This window comes from Stylophora pistillata, chromosome 1 (assembly GCF_964205215.1).
Source record: "Stylophora pistillata chromosome 1, jaStyPist1.2, whole genome shotgun sequence".
Lineage (NCBI taxonomy): Eukaryota > Metazoa > Cnidaria > Anthozoa > Scleractinia > Pocilloporidae > Stylophora > Stylophora pistillata.
The window spans coordinates 13,568,806-13,583,674 of record NC_142519.1 but is presented as its reverse complement, the minus strand read 5'-3'; the positions used below and the strand labels follow the sequence as shown (position 1 = coordinate 13,583,674).

Below are 14,869 nucleotides of genomic sequence, written 5' to 3'. Positions count from 1 at the left end.
TTTTTCTACATAAATAACAAAACAAAAAAAAAAAAAAACAAAACAAAAAAAAAAAGTATTGTCTCATGCATTGCACTGTTGATATCTCTTTTAACTGATTTAGCATCATATTATGTAAGACTGCTGTTTATATTTTGATCAGAGACTGATACATGTACTGACATAGATGATAATGTCAACCAGTGTGCATATAGTCTTTTCATCTAGTTTGTATCTTTTTGTTATTGATAATATTAGGCATTGGACGCTTAATTGGCAATGGATCTTACTCTGCAGCTTATCCCTTGCACGAGGTAAGAACGATTTACCTTTTTTGAGTTTTTGTCCCCTATTTTTTGTCTTCAGTTTAGCAAATCCTTACTGCACATGAAGCTAAGAAAGTGTTCAAGAAAATTAATTTGCACTTTTACGTGTAGCAAGATTTTGATGGAGCATTGTGATTCAAGATGTTTTCTGAAGGGTCTAAAATTGAGCAGTCCCTGAATGATGCCTGTGGAAGAGCAGATTAATTACCAGATGTGAAACTTTCTGAAAATAGAATGAACTAAATACATGAAATGCTGAGAGAAAAAGGGCTCTTTTATGTTTGTACACCATTATAAAGTTTTAGGCCCAAGAAGGCTCATACAGTTATATCATTCAAGACCTAAAATTAAAAATTAAAAACTTTGTCTCCTGTCAGGAATTAAATGGACGTAAAAAAGCCAAACAAAGCTATATAAGTCATGATTCATTTACTGTAAGTGCACTTCTTCTGGTTAAATGGTCCCATGCAAGGCACTGGCCAGAGGAATATAAGCAACAAAGATGAACTGGATCAGTTTTATCAAAATGATTTGAAGTTAAAATATGATATTTTCTTTGAATCAACAATTATGGCTGATGGCTAAAAGAAGGTTCAGCCATTTGTGGGAAGAGTTAGTAATATATTTTCTTGTTTTACTTATCCATTGGTGCAGTGTAAGCCATTCTCATGAGTTAGTTTACGAGTGAAATTAAAGAATAAGATATAAGGAAGGATTAACTTCAAAAGACGTGTTGTCAATATCGTCCATTGTATTTTAGTAAACTTAGAGGGACAATGGTTGCTGTGGTCCATGGAACATAAAGCTTGTTGTATCTACATGTACCATAAAATGAAATAAAGAATGTACATGTAGATGGTCTTGTTGTGGTGGCAACAAAGCATTACACTTCAAGGCTTATTTTCTGGGTACAACTTTTGCTCATGACCATCAAATGTAATCAAACTTGGACACTGCTTCCACATGTTCACTGACAGTGTGTATGACTTTTGTGTTGTAGCATTTTGAAACATGTTTAATGTACATTAAACTGTTGATTTTGCACCTATTAATTATTATGAGTTAGATTTAAATACATTTTTTACGACTGGAGAGAGGTAATTTGGCATAATTATGAGGACACTATAATTTATGAGTAATTCGGATATATCAACAAAGTTGAAATGGTAAATTGGCCACCGTAATGATTACAAAAGCTGACGTTTCGAGCGTTAGCCCTTCGTCGGAGCGAATAGAGGAATTGTGGGTTGTGTGTGCTTTTAAAGGCAGAAAATGGAGCTACGTTATTGGTGGGTGCATGGCAACGAGAAAAACATGAATAAATTAGTGGCCAATTTACCATTTCAACTTTGTTGATATATCCAAATTATTTCGTTACTCCCACCGACGCAGCCCCAAACAGTTTTTTTCGAAACTATCAGCCTTTATTAATTTATGAGTATCTTATCATGGAATTTGACATGTAGAGTGTTTGCAAAAGTTTACTACAATCATGGGACAAGTTGCAATAATTATCATCTGTCTTGTATTTTACAATGGTTGATGTAGGGCACCTATGAAATAGATCAATCAAATGATCCTCCAAGACCTGAAAATGCTAGCCAGGTAATTTTTTTTTTATTATTTTTAGATAAACAGACTTTGCAAGGTTTATAAGTTTGGTATATGTAGTTCCCTGACTGTTAAGTTTACAGTGTTCATACAACTTGGGACAAGATAAGCTCCCAGACAAAATCTATACATTAAGTGTTATTTCCATCTCTCAAACTGACACCTCATCAGTTTTATAAAGAAATCCACCCCCACCTCCTACCAGAAAGTAATTTTTTCCTCTCATCACATTTCTGCTCAAAGATATTTTAATATTTTAAAAGAGAAATTCCTTTATATGATGAATATATGAAGTTCATATATTTTGAACTGCGGTTATAGATACGTATGATGCACGATCCTCGCAGTAGAGAGCGCTATTTATGCAATAGCGAAAATCAGACCTGAAAAAAATCAGGCCTGAACGGGATTCGAACCACTGACCTCTGTGCTACTAGTGCAGCGCTCTACCAATTGAGCTAACAAGCCGACTGGGAGCAGGCCGTTAAGTTGATTCATAATAAACCCATGATGATAAATCAGATATGATGAATATATGAGGTTCATATATTTTGAACTGCGGTTATAGATACGTATGATGCACGATCCTCGCAGGAGAGAGCGCTATTTATGCAATAGCAAAAATCAGACCTGAAAAAATCAGGCCTGTACGGGATTCGAACCGCTTACCTCTGTGATACTACGTGCAGCGCTCTACCAATTGAGCTAACAAGCCAGCTGGGAGCAGGCCATTAAGTTGATTTGTAATAAACCCGTGATGATAAATCAGATATGATGAATATAATTATGAAGTTCATATAATTATTTTGAACTGTGGATATAGATACGTATGATGCACGATCCTCGCAGTAGAGAGCGCTATTTATGCAATAGCGAAAATCAGACCTGAAAAAAATCAGGCCTGATTTTTTCAAGTCTGATTTTCGCTGTTGCATAAATAGCGCTCTCTACTGCGAGGATCGTGCATCATATGTCCTTTTCTCTCCTCCAAATAATAATAATAGTTAACCCATACACATTATTTTTCTGATGTGTGTCCAAATATACACTGCATCAAAATTGGCCCATTCCAACTTTGAAAGTTTTGCTCAAAATCCTCTCTTTTGTTTTACATTTTCTACCCTAGTTTCACCATTATTTTTAGTGTACTGTTGGTTACCAATATTAAATTTTGTTTTTGGGTTGTTGCTGTTTCAGTTGTTGTTTGACACCTGGGTCAAAGCAAATCGCTGGTACAAAATGCAGCCGTTGGATCACATCAGGTAAAGTCCCTGACACAGTACTGTTTATATAAGAACGATCCTTCGCAGTAAAGCACTATTTGAGCAATAGTGGAAATCAGACCTGAAAAAAAATTTCAGGCCTGTACGGGATTCGAACCACTGACCTCTGCGATACTAGTGCAGCGCTCTACCAATTGAGCTAACAAGCCAACTGGGAGCAGGCCATCAAATTAATTCGATATAAACCCGTAGATGATAAATCGAACAACAACAAACATATGAAACATATGAGTGAACTGCGGTTATGAGACGTATATAAGAACGATCCTTCGCAGTAAAGCACTATTTGAGCAATAGTGGAAATCAGACCTGAAAAAAGTTTCAAACATATGTTTCATATGTTTGTTGTTGTTCGATTTATCATCTACGGGTTTATATCGAATTAATTTGATGGCCTGCTCCCAGTTGGCTTGTTAGCTCAATTGGTAGAGCGCTGCACTAGTATCGCAGAGGTCAGTGGTTCGAATCCCGTACAGGCCTGAAATTTTTTTCAGGTTTGATTTCCACTATTGCTCAAATAGTGCTTTACTGCGAAGGATCGTTCTTATATACGTCTCATAACCGCAGTTCACTCATGTGTTTCATATGTTTGTTGTTGTTCGACAGTACTGTTTAATTCAAGGTTTATTTATCTTTTTTCTTCAATTAAAATAAGTGTTGATTCATTGTTGTAGCTACTTCTCTTTGTAGAAGAGAAATAGCTACTATAATGTCATTCATTAATTTGTCACAGAGATTACTTTGGAGAAAGAATTGGAATCTACTTTGCATGGTTGGGTGAGTAAATGACTTCAAAATTAATTTGATGTGCATTTGAATTGAGTTAACCATTTCACCCTCAAGATTTCATTTAAGTAATTCTCCTTACTGTCTGTCACACAATTCTTATCATGTTAGTTCAGAGAATTTGGTATTGAATCAACTAATAATCCCTCATTGATCATTTCTTTATTCCCCTATTCGTCACTAATCTCTTAATACTGTATAGATATTGTAAGGAGAAATTTTGTCTTGGTCGCTCATCGGAATTAAAGGGTTTCAGTTATTGTAAAGTTTCAGCAGCTTAATTAATCAGGGCTGCACATGATCTCCTCTGGCTGTTTGGCAGGTTTTTACACATGGATGTTGCTCCCAGCAGCCATCATGGGCCTCATTTGCGTGATTTATGGGCTTCTCAGGCTGGAGTCGTATATCCCTGTGTAAGTGATGAGTTTGCAAGGTCTATATGTGAATTACATCATACAGTATGTCAAGGCCTGCATGAAATTCATATCAGCCATGAAATGGGCTGGTAGGATCGAAAATCTTGAATTTTTGTACATGTAGAAGCCGGCACAAAATAGAACGAAGCAAAAATATACCTGGTGGTACATTTACAGTTATGCATGAAAGTAGTATTGGTGAAAGTACTTTCACCAATGCACATTCAGTATTTTCTATACCGCCAGTGGGAAGTGTTAACAGTGTTGCAATCATTGGTTTTATATGATGAAAATGAGTCAAAAAATGAGCTTTTTTATTTTCTTGTCAACGTGGCTTTCAGACAAGAAACGCCAATTGCTTGTGCGACTATCTTTTGCTTTTAGAAAAGACATCTGTGAAAAAGCTAACAACTTTCCCATGTGTCCTCGCTGTGACTAAGGCTGTCCATTCTGGAATCTGTCAGACACGTGCATTTACTCAAAGGTACTTGAAGTTGTATTCGTCTTCTTTTCCTCACTTCTAAGAGTCTTAACTAAACCTTTGGCGACTTAAAATCACAAAATAGTTTCCAGAAATGAAAAAAAAAAAAAAAAAAGAAGAAAAATATAATAGAAAAGGAATTCTGTCTCACTTCAAACACACATCACGAAAACCTTAAATTTTACTTCGCAAGCAACCAAAGCAGTTCGGCGAATTGACAACTTTAGATGCGAATTTAAGCGCCACAATCACTTTCTGCTGGCCAATTGAAGACAATTCATGATGACTGTCACATGATGATGCTGGGAAACAAGTAACTCATCTTTCTTATTTGTTTTTAAGAAGTTGTTTATCTGGGTGTATCATCTTCGTGTACTAATGTTTTCTTTGATTCTCTTCAGGTGGCTTACGTTTTTGACAATGATTTTACTGTGGTTTTTGCCATTTTTATGTCAATTTTGGGGTGAGACCTTTGTTATTCTTTAAGAATGATTGCACATGGAACAAACTGTAGTAGACCCCCTGGCTCTCTTGTTGACAGCCGCATAAATTATACATGGCTAGCGCGTTGGACTTTAGGTCCAGATGTTAGCGCTGGTGAGTTTATTATATTGGATGGTTGGGTGAGAAAGTTTGCTCTCATAATCACGGCCTCTCTCTACTCTGAGGTAAATACATAGGGGCAACACCGAACTGTCAGAAATTTGACTGACTTTTTGGGTAGCCTGTGATTGACCGTCCCGTCCAAGAGTGGAAAAACTTACTGATGGATTGATTGCAGGACTTTGATGGTTAGGATCATTTCGTCTTTGAATTTGTTAGAAAAGAAAGTTTGACTTTCTTTCAGGGTCAAAAGTGTAATAAAATACTTTAAATTACTGATGAATATATATGCATTTGTTTCTCAGCCACCATGTTTCTTGAGTTCTGGAAGAGGCGGCAGGCAGAGATTGCTTACGGATGGGATCTATTAGGCTATGAGGACGAAGAGGTGCGATTTTATTAGTTAATCAATGTATACTTGAATGTCAATTATTTGTGACAAGGCGAAAATTTGGCTTGGCTAGGTAAGCTTGCGCCGTACACGACTTATCTCCACCTAGCCAAAAAGAAACAAAACAACGACCTTTATTACCTCTCCTAGCCAATTTGTTTTCGTTTTGGGAATGGTGCTTTAAAGGTGTAAAAGTTATTGTTGATCTTGCTGCATGTTATAAGAAATCATAAACTCCATGGATCTCTGAAATGTGTCCGTTTGAGCTAAAGGTACAGTGTAATACTTAAAAAGACTGTTGCAATAACTTTAGCTTCGGTCCTTCTCAGTGTGACTTTCAATTGACCATCTTTCCATGTATCTGCCTGCTTCACTTCATTATTCTATTTTAGGAACAACCTCGTCCCGAGTACGAAGCACTGGCTATGGAGACCCGTTTGAACCCCATCACCAAAGTGGAAGAGCCCTTCATATCGCTTGGGAAGAAAGTGCCCAGATTTGTTTGTAGCTTCAGTTTTATCATCTTCATGGTAAGATTTGGCTAATGGTTAATAAGACTTATTATTATATGGCTGTATCTCACAAGGACTGGGAACTACCGAATTCGCGAATTTGATTGGCTGAAATCAATATTAAAAGCGGTCTAGATTTTCCCATCTAGATATCGGATATTTCCAATCTAGACCGGTATCTAGACCGGTCTAGAAAAAAAGGTACAAAGAATAAAGAAAATTGGCATATAAGACTCAGCCATATAATAAACATCATATTAACCGAGCTAGGTTAGTCTGTATGGGAGAATCTTGACCTCGGTCGCTGGTACAGACCTCACTGCGTTCGATCTGTACTGGCGACCTCGGTCAAGATTCTCCCATACAAACCTCCCACTCGGTTATGAAGAACTAAGTCTTATTTAGGCGAGTTTAAAATCGAGTTAATGCAGCAGTTTCACCAATATGATCAGGGGAGCCCAGGGGGGACTGACAGGGGCATGGACGAGCATTGCAGCATTACTACTTTGTTTCTCTGTTTCCTTCTCTCCCCCATGCCCCTCCTCCTCTCTCCCTCTCTCTTCTCTCTCTCTCTCTCTCTCTCTCTCTCTCTCTCTCTCTCTCTCTCTCTCTCTCTCTCTCTCTCTCTCTCTCTCTCTCTCTCTCTCTCTCTCCATCCCATACACCGGTTTGATGGTGTTGTGTTGACAGGCGCCTGGAGGTTAGCTGTAGCTTAGTTGCTGGCGAGATTGCTGCCCTTCTCTGTGCTACCTGGACTGCATCCACCCGCCGATATTATTAAGCATTGCTACTCGGACGAAACGAAACGCTCATATTGTTACAACAATTTGAGCTTTTCGAATCTAGATTCACCTGAATTCTGTAGCCCAGATATTTAACAAGGTAGTTATAACCAACCGACAAACTGACTCTTGGTCACCGGTATGACTCGTAGTGTTTTAGTTAAATGTATTTTTATCAATAATATTATGGTCTTTGTACCGCAGTTGGCGCTAGTCGTCATTGCCGTATTTGCCGTTGTAGTATACCGTGTGGCAGTATATGCAGTGTTATCCGCCAACAGCGGCTACAACATGGGAGCTGTCAATATGGCTACGTCTGGCACTGCAGCTCTCCTCAATCTCATTACTATCATGCTTCTTAACAAGGTATCCACATATTAAACTTATCTTTGTCTACGGAGAGATTTAGAACCACCGCTATACGGTTATAGTAAAAAGCTCGTGGGAAACCCCTTTCTGGCTGCCCTCTGGCCTTTTTTGTAAGGTCATAAAGGAAAAATGACTTTTAATTATTTATTTATTTATTTATTTTGTAATGGCGACATATTCTTAATTATTTTTGTTGCATCCTGATCACCAAAACAAGAAGAAAAAGCGAGGTATAAGAAAAAAATCAGAGGTATATTGTAATTGCTTGGGAGGTCTCCGTCATCCCCATCATTGCAAACCTAATGGTACTTCTTAATCACAGAAATCGAAATATTTTTTATAAGGCAGCGCTAAATACCTTACGAAGTAAGACCTTTAGAAGGAAGTAATTGTTGTTGTAGTGTCTTTAGGAACAGGTAAAAAGTTGAGAGGTGATAGAAGGAGGGGCTCCTCATGTAGATGTTCATATACCACTGTTTACGCACAGATAGTTCCTAGTTGAACGTGCAGATAAGTTAACAGTTGAAATTCAGCGGATAGTTAACAACTATTCAATAAAGTGGAGGTGGTTAGTGGTCGATATTTACCGAGCGGCGAAGCGGCGAGGTAAATATCCACTGCTAACCACCAACACTGAGGTGAATAGTTGTTTTAGTATATACTAAAACAGTGAGATAATATACACCACCAAAAATTGATTTGAGTGATTTCTTCGCTTGTCATGGATACAAACCGGGACGCCATTTTTTCCCGAGTTGCTCGGAGATAAATAGCAAAGGATATTCGGAGTTTGACTCGCCAATCAGAGCGCGCCTTCAACGCTATCCACTGTTTTAGTATATACTAATTTTAATTACACCCTGGAGTAACAATTGATCATTTCGATTGATCCTCTGATGACTTTCTTTTTGTTAATTATGTTATTTTATCTCCAGGTTTACGAAAAACTTGCAGAGGTTTTGACGCGATGGGGTACGTGTGTAGAAAATGAATTGAGCTTTATTCATGCGTTAAGGATAAGGCCAATTATATTTGTAAGATCAATGCTTAGTTCTTTGTTAGAGTTTTTGTCATTATTTTTAAACTGCTGTTTTTCATGTTAATATTCTTATATATTCTAGTATTGCTGGTCACCCATTAATACTAGTCCATCAACCTTTGTTGACTGACTGACCGGTTTTTTTTTTTTTACCAGGATAAATAAAGTTATTATTATTATTATTATTAGTATTATTATTAGTATTATTATTATTAAGCTATTAACTGTCGTACTAATTTTTTTTTCTCTTTACACTCAATTTTGAATCATGAGTGCATCCGATCTTTCAACTGACCTTAACCGCACAACTGTACTCATGCACGTTTTGGTCATAATGCATTGCATAAGAATTTTGAATTGAAAATTTTTGTACGAATCCTTCCTTTCTTCGTAAGTGCAATGACATACGGTATTGGAAGCTTACAAAGCACGAGGCAATGAGAAGATCATCTGTTGTTATTTCAGAGATGCCCCGTACCCAAACAGAGCTTGAAGACATCTTTTCGTTTAAGATGTACCTTTTCCAGTTTGTGAACTTCTACTCGTCACTCTTTTATATTGCGTTTTTCAAACTGAGGTGAGCATCTAACTTTTGTATTGTTATGTGTCGTGGTAAATAAACTAGTAAATCAAGCCTTGACCAGCGACTGATTTCATATGGTGGGAAAATCCCAGGTGGCTGGGGACTTGACTGTTTTCCGACCGTTCCAGAGCTCTCCTACTAATGAAAACTCCAAATCACAGACATCTTCGAATATACGGGATAATCGACGACAAATCGGTAAAATCAAAACTGATTTTCCTATGACTGGAAAATCCCAGATGGTCGGGAAACACTTTCCCAACCGTCTTAGAGTTCTCCGACGAATGAAACTCAGAATCGTTGCCATCCACGAATGCCTGAAATGGTCGACGACAAATCGAGAGGGTTTGTTATTTTCTGACACGTCCCAGAATTCTGCGTTGACCGGCGATGGTTATATATAGATAGATGAAAACTCCCATTTAAACTGTCGGTAGTTTTAGCGATCGGGAAACATTGAAGTTCTTATGGGACGATCGGGAAACATTGAAATCTCCGACTATCGTGATCTTCCCTCAGCGATTTGCTGTCGCAGGGTTCTGCTGGTGTTTGTGTTTATGTGTGATGTTGTGTTGTGATATCGACGATCAAAAACAACAGCAGGAGAGCCGCGTGACACTGAATCACCGACAGATTACATCTTTGAAATGCGCTTAGCTGTTGAAAACCAGAAAGTCACATCGGAGCATAATGCGGAGACTCGTATCCAGTCGACCTCACCACGAAAATAAGACTCGCACTAGGCAATTGAAACGTTGCGATTCACATCAAAATTGACAACATTTTTAGAAAAATTGTAGTACATAGTTACTAGTGGGAACTTGAATCGAATTACATAGAAGCTCCCAAACACATTAAAAAAATGTCGGTATCACAGCAGTAAAATGAGCGTATTGAAACATATTTTGAGATTATCTTCACTGACTATTACAAAGGAGCCGTCTGGGGTGCTTTAGATTTTTCTTAAATAATTTTACAAAATAATGGTGATTGACATACGGGAACAACAATTTTCGTCTCACTGGAAAAAAGAACTGCACTCAACAGAAGATTGTTTGTTTTCAGTCCTGGAAGGCCAGCAGATTTTAACAGGATTTTTACTTTTTGTCAAGAAGAGGTAGGAGAAATACTCGATATGTAAAGGTTTTTTCGTGACGCATAAGGGTATTTAAGAAATATGTGAGAAAAGGAAGGAAAGATCGTATTCCCCCTTTCGTTGGAGCAGTATCCAAAGAAGAGCGCTTTGATAAGGATTTATACCTTAAGTAATATTTGTTAAATGTGACACTACAGTGCGATAATACAAGGTTTGCCAGTAACAATTTGAATATCATAATTGACCCGTAGGTACTTCCTGTTGACAATATCAGTTCATTTAAATCAGGAAATAAAAGATAAAATGATGATTAAAGTAACTGAAAGTAACTCCTAAACAAAGAGCAGTTTAAAAGGAGAATTCTGAGGCAATCTTTATTTTGTCCTGGTAGTGTAACCCAGCAGGTTGTTTATTTGAGCTCTTGGTTCAGCTGGCAGTTATCATGGTTGGAAAGCAGATCTTCAATAACTTTATTGAAATAATCGTACCGTAAGTAGCCGATAAAGAGATGAGTTACGTTTGAAACGTAGTCGTTTTTAGAGAGACTGGGTGTAGATTTTGGAAATTTCCGTGTCCTAATATTATAACAGTTTACAGTGAACTAGGAGTATTTGCGTTCTGTTCGATCTTCTTGGACTATTTTGCACTACAGCTTACATGTAGGTCTGATAGCTCGTAAGGGATAGCGAACTATCAGCTTAATAATCAGGACACTGAAATTGCTGAAAAATTCAGCAAAAGGAATGTATCTTTGTGGCAACATGTTCCCAACGCATTTTAGGAAAGAGATCTTTTGGTTGTTCTGTCCTGTAACACCGTATGCACAGGGCAAGCCACTCAATTTGTGAATGTTTAGGATTAGTGATACTTGGGCTCAAATCTAAAATTAGTGAGTGATCTGTAGAAAAAGAACTCCATTTGTTTCTTTGTTTTGTTTTGTTTTGTTTTTTTTCATCATCATCATTATTATTATTGCTATCGTTTCTTTTATTTCTAAAATCAAAACAAAAATATTTTCTGTAGAAAGCTTCAGAACTGGTGGAGGCGCCGTCAGAATATTGAAACCCCTGACTTGACAGAATACACACGCTGGGAACTGGACTATGACTTGACTCAGTATCCCGTGCACGGGCTGTTTTATGAATACCTCGAGATGGGTAAGAACTGTGCACCTTATACGGTTGAGCGAAGGAGATGATTCCAATTTCTGAAGTTTATAAATGCTGTTTTTCTTCCAGTGATCCAGTATGGTTTTGTGACACTGTTTGTGGCCGCTTTTCCGCTTGGTCCGTTTTTCGCTCTGATCAATAACTTGTTGGAAATTCGTCTTGATGCTTACAAGTTTATCGTGGTTTTTCAGCGACCAATGGCAGCTCGTGCGCAGGATATAGGTATGCAATGTATACAGAGACAGGGCTGATTACTTTTGATGGTCTTTGACATTCTTCATTAATTGAAATTCAATTTTGGGAAATACCGAAGGGAACACTTGAAAAACAATCCCATTTTTTTTTTCTTTACAGGAATTTGGTATGCAATCTTGAAAGGCGTTACGAAGATCTCTGTGGTCGTAGATGTAAGAATCTCATTAACAAAAGTTGTGCGTTTTCGAAATTGTTTCTTTGAGGATTTAAATAGAAAGAAATCAGTAAGAAACGGAAAATTACAGAGCAAAAATTACAAACACAGTTATCCTTTTCTTCAATGTTATTGAATAAACAGAAGATAAATGAGACAGTTTTTCCCATATTCGAGCAAATACTTGTAAATCAAATAACAATGATATAGTACAATTTTGGTCACCTTATGATAATAGTTATTAGCCCGTAAGAGCTAGAATAGAGGATGTTTTGATAGGATAGGATAGGATGTTTCATTGCTTTGACAACGTGCAAATTCAAGCGGACAGACATTGATCAAGCATCTTAACAAGGACCGCTCATTTTGCTCGACAACAATTCTTCATCAACGGAACCTGGGAAATAGTTTTGCTTCATCAAATCCTAAGTGCTCAGTGCTACATTTCGAGTCATCTCAGTTGAAAGAAGCATACTTGAAAAATTTGAATCGGTGGTATGAACTGCACAATACAGCAGAGAGTTATCTTTTTGTTCTGCCTGTCGTCAAAGATGAAATGCAAGCCGTACTCTGCATTTTCTTGATTTTAAACCAGAGTACTTGTTGTAAGGAAAGCCACAACTTATTATCATGACTTGCTTCTTTTTCTTTACCTTTTTGTTAGGGCTTTGTGATTGCCTTTGTTTCCGAATTCGTCCCCAGACTGTATTACACCTTAGGTGAAAACCACGACAGCTTAGAAGGATTTGTAAACAACACCTTGTCGTGTTTTGTGGTGTCTGATTTTCCTGATAGTGAGAGACCCTCCGGAGATGCTGCTACTGAGTTTGTCTTACAGAGTAACAGTTGTGGGTTTGGTCTACCTACCTGCAGGTAAAATAACAGGGAGGGTTCTGTTTTATGGTTTAGTTCTTGAGCCCTATTCATTTATGTACTGATTCAATGTACTGAGTCAAAGCTTCCGTAACGCGTAGCTACACTGTTGTAAGAATCATAAGTCACCCAAAACATTTCAAGTTTTAAAGATCTTGTGTACTTGCATTTTAGATTCCGAGGGTATTATGAACGACCATTTATTACAATAAACGGTACGACCTTTTCAAATCCGAATGCTTACAAGTTTTCGACAGCCTATTGGCATATTTTGGCGGCCAAGCTGTTTTTTGTGGTGGCCTTTCTGGTGAGTATTTGCTCTCTTTTTACTATTCAACGCACTTTATGTTCCGGCTGACAGTGCACTGAGAATCCAAGTCATCTTTCTGCAAAGAGAACTATTGGTGAAAACTAATGCAGCAATGTTGTGAAGGGAAGATTTCACTCCCTCTCTGCTCCTGTTTGTTTCCTTGATGATTCTTGTCGCAGTTCTGTGGAACATTTGAAAAGGACGAATAACAAAAGAAAGGTTTAGTTAAAGAAAACTCCCTCGCACTCGCTTTTTTTTTTCTGGTTAACCGACCGTCCTATATCTTTTGTCATTTTGCGCAGCACATCGTGTTTGGTATAACGGCAATTTTGGCTTGGATTATCCCGGATGTTCCAAAGGAAGTTGATAATCAAGTCAAGAGAGAGAACTTTCTCGCCCGTGAAGCCTTACGTTCAGCAGATCAGCAAGACTCGGTCTCTCCAGTCCTTGGAGAACATTCGCGCGGCCAGGAGGACATGCTGTAGAATGTCCTGTTTAGACAGAAAATACCTCGTAGACAGTGACGTCCGGCCGATATCGTATAGATAATTAAATTTGATAATACCACCTCTTGTCACAAGTTGCGTGAAAACGTATCAACTAGTATAACAAAGCTTACAGCTCGCTTTCCAAGATAGTCTGCATTTATAAACTCAGTTTAATGTTTCGAATAGCAACAGGTCAGTAATTATCTGTATTTTATAGATCGCCTTTGTACTTAAAAAGTGTAACTTGACAGTAAGATAAACACCGATGAAGTAGTTTGTATTTATTGTTGGTTCGTGTGTTGACTTGATACGTGGTTGAAGTAACATGTAAAATTGCTGTCGGTTACGAGACCTCGAGGATTTAGGATACGAGCTGATACAAAGCTTTTCGATTACTTTATTACTTAACATAACATTACGTTAACCAGCATTCCGTGGCTTTAGGAAAACATAAGGTCTTTTGGTTGTTTAAGATACAATATTTATTTTTCCATAAAAGCGATCCAAATACATTCAATGCCTTGCCAAGCCGGTGAGATTAAGGAATAAGAATACATCCAGGACTTATTGTAAAAGTACTCAAAAGAAAATGCTAGGTAATATGGACGCTTGTATAGCTCAGGATTTTTTCACTGCTTCGTTCTACGGCGATTGCTTTTTCTGTTTGTTTTCGTTTGAGAATACAGAAGGATAACGGAACAGACGTCTTGATATGAAAAATTTAGTGAGGATCATAGTTTTCCTTTCCACCTTAGTTTGAAAAGAAGCTCCTTGGATTCGTTGATTCTTTTTCTTTAGAAAAATGTAAATAAAAGGGTCCGCGAAACCTTAGGGAAGGGCTAGTGCTGGCGGATTAATCAATTTGAAACACTGCAGACAATGTGGAGCGGGTAAGAAGGAAAGTTCCTCGCAGAACTTGGGGAATCGAGGTGGATACTAGATTAGCAGGGGTTAATAGAAAGGGTAAATCGGTTTTACAGTTTTTCATTTGCATTTCATCAAGGGACATCGGGCTTGGCAGGATACGCTGTTTTTTTTGTTTTTTTTTCTTTGTTTTTTTTCTCACAGGGAAACCCAACATTCGACAGGAAGACAAGTACAAATTATGAAGACGGTACCGTCATAATGCATTTTTTGTTTTGCAGTAGTTTGTACCCATGTGTTCCCAACATCTTTTAGTTCATGAGCATGAAATCTTCAGAAATTAGGCCTTTTCCCTTCATTTGGCCAACCCGAATCCGAGTACTTAATTGGCTGAAAAGCAGGAAACAAAACAAGCAGTCGTCTCGTGGGTTGCTTTGTCATTGGTTGTTGCAGGTGTGCAGGTTACCCTATGTATACCATTTTTCAAATTCCGATACAC

At 37.8% G+C, this 14,869-nt stretch overlaps 1 protein-coding gene and 1 pseudogene across 4 annotated transcripts in view; both read left to right on the top strand.

The window, feature by feature from the left end:
• LOC148741295 (anoctamin-4-like) overlaps positions 1-14,869 on the top strand; it is a 223,507-nt pseudogene that overhangs the window by 1,169 nt on the left and 207,469 nt on the right. The window lies entirely within an intron of this gene.
• Positions 148-14,337, top strand: LOC148741303 (anoctamin-4-like). Of its 3 annotated transcripts, XM_088738822.1 has the most exons (19): positions 149-293; positions 1,854-1,910; positions 3,114-3,178; positions 3,933-3,976; positions 4,308-4,398; positions 4,786-5,673; positions 5,791-5,873; positions 6,269-6,406; positions 7,375-7,536; positions 8,475-8,511; positions 9,044-9,155; positions 10,227-10,278; positions 10,649-10,746; positions 11,281-11,414; positions 11,496-11,648; positions 11,781-11,833; positions 12,500-12,708; positions 12,883-13,015; positions 13,321-14,337. In XM_088738822.1, the coding sequence occupies exons 7-19, from the start codon at positions 5,796-5,798 to the stop codon at positions 13,501-13,503; spliced, it is 1,542 nt and encodes a 513-aa protein (XP_088594948.1). In that variant the 5' UTR covers positions 149-293; positions 1,854-1,910; positions 3,114-3,178; positions 3,933-3,976; positions 4,308-4,398; positions 4,786-5,673; positions 5,791-5,795; the 3' UTR covers positions 13,504-14,337. The 3 variants fall into 3 exon arrangements, with proteins under 3 accessions (XP_088594953.1, XP_088594948.1, XP_088594956.1); XM_088738827.1 differs by lacking the exon at positions 7,375-7,536 and having other exon boundaries at positions 148-293; XM_088738830.1 differs by lacking the exons at positions 149-293; positions 1,854-1,910; positions 3,114-3,178; ... (2 more) ...; positions 4,786-5,673; positions 5,791-5,873 and having other exon boundaries at positions 7,412-7,536.

Coding starts and splice junctions, on each gene's coding strand:
- LOC148741303 (XM_088738822.1), top strand. CDS start 5,796: ATGTTTCTTGAGTTCTGGAAGAGGCGGCAGGCAGAGATTGCTTACGGA. Junction 10,747..11,280: donor TTTATTGAAATAATCGTACC/GTAAGTAGCCGA, acceptor TATTTTCTGTAG/AAAGCTTCAGAACTGGTGGA. Junction 13,016..13,320: donor TTTTTGTGGTGGCCTTTCTG/GTGAGTATTTGC, acceptor CATTTTGCGCAG/CACATCGTGTTTGGTATAAC.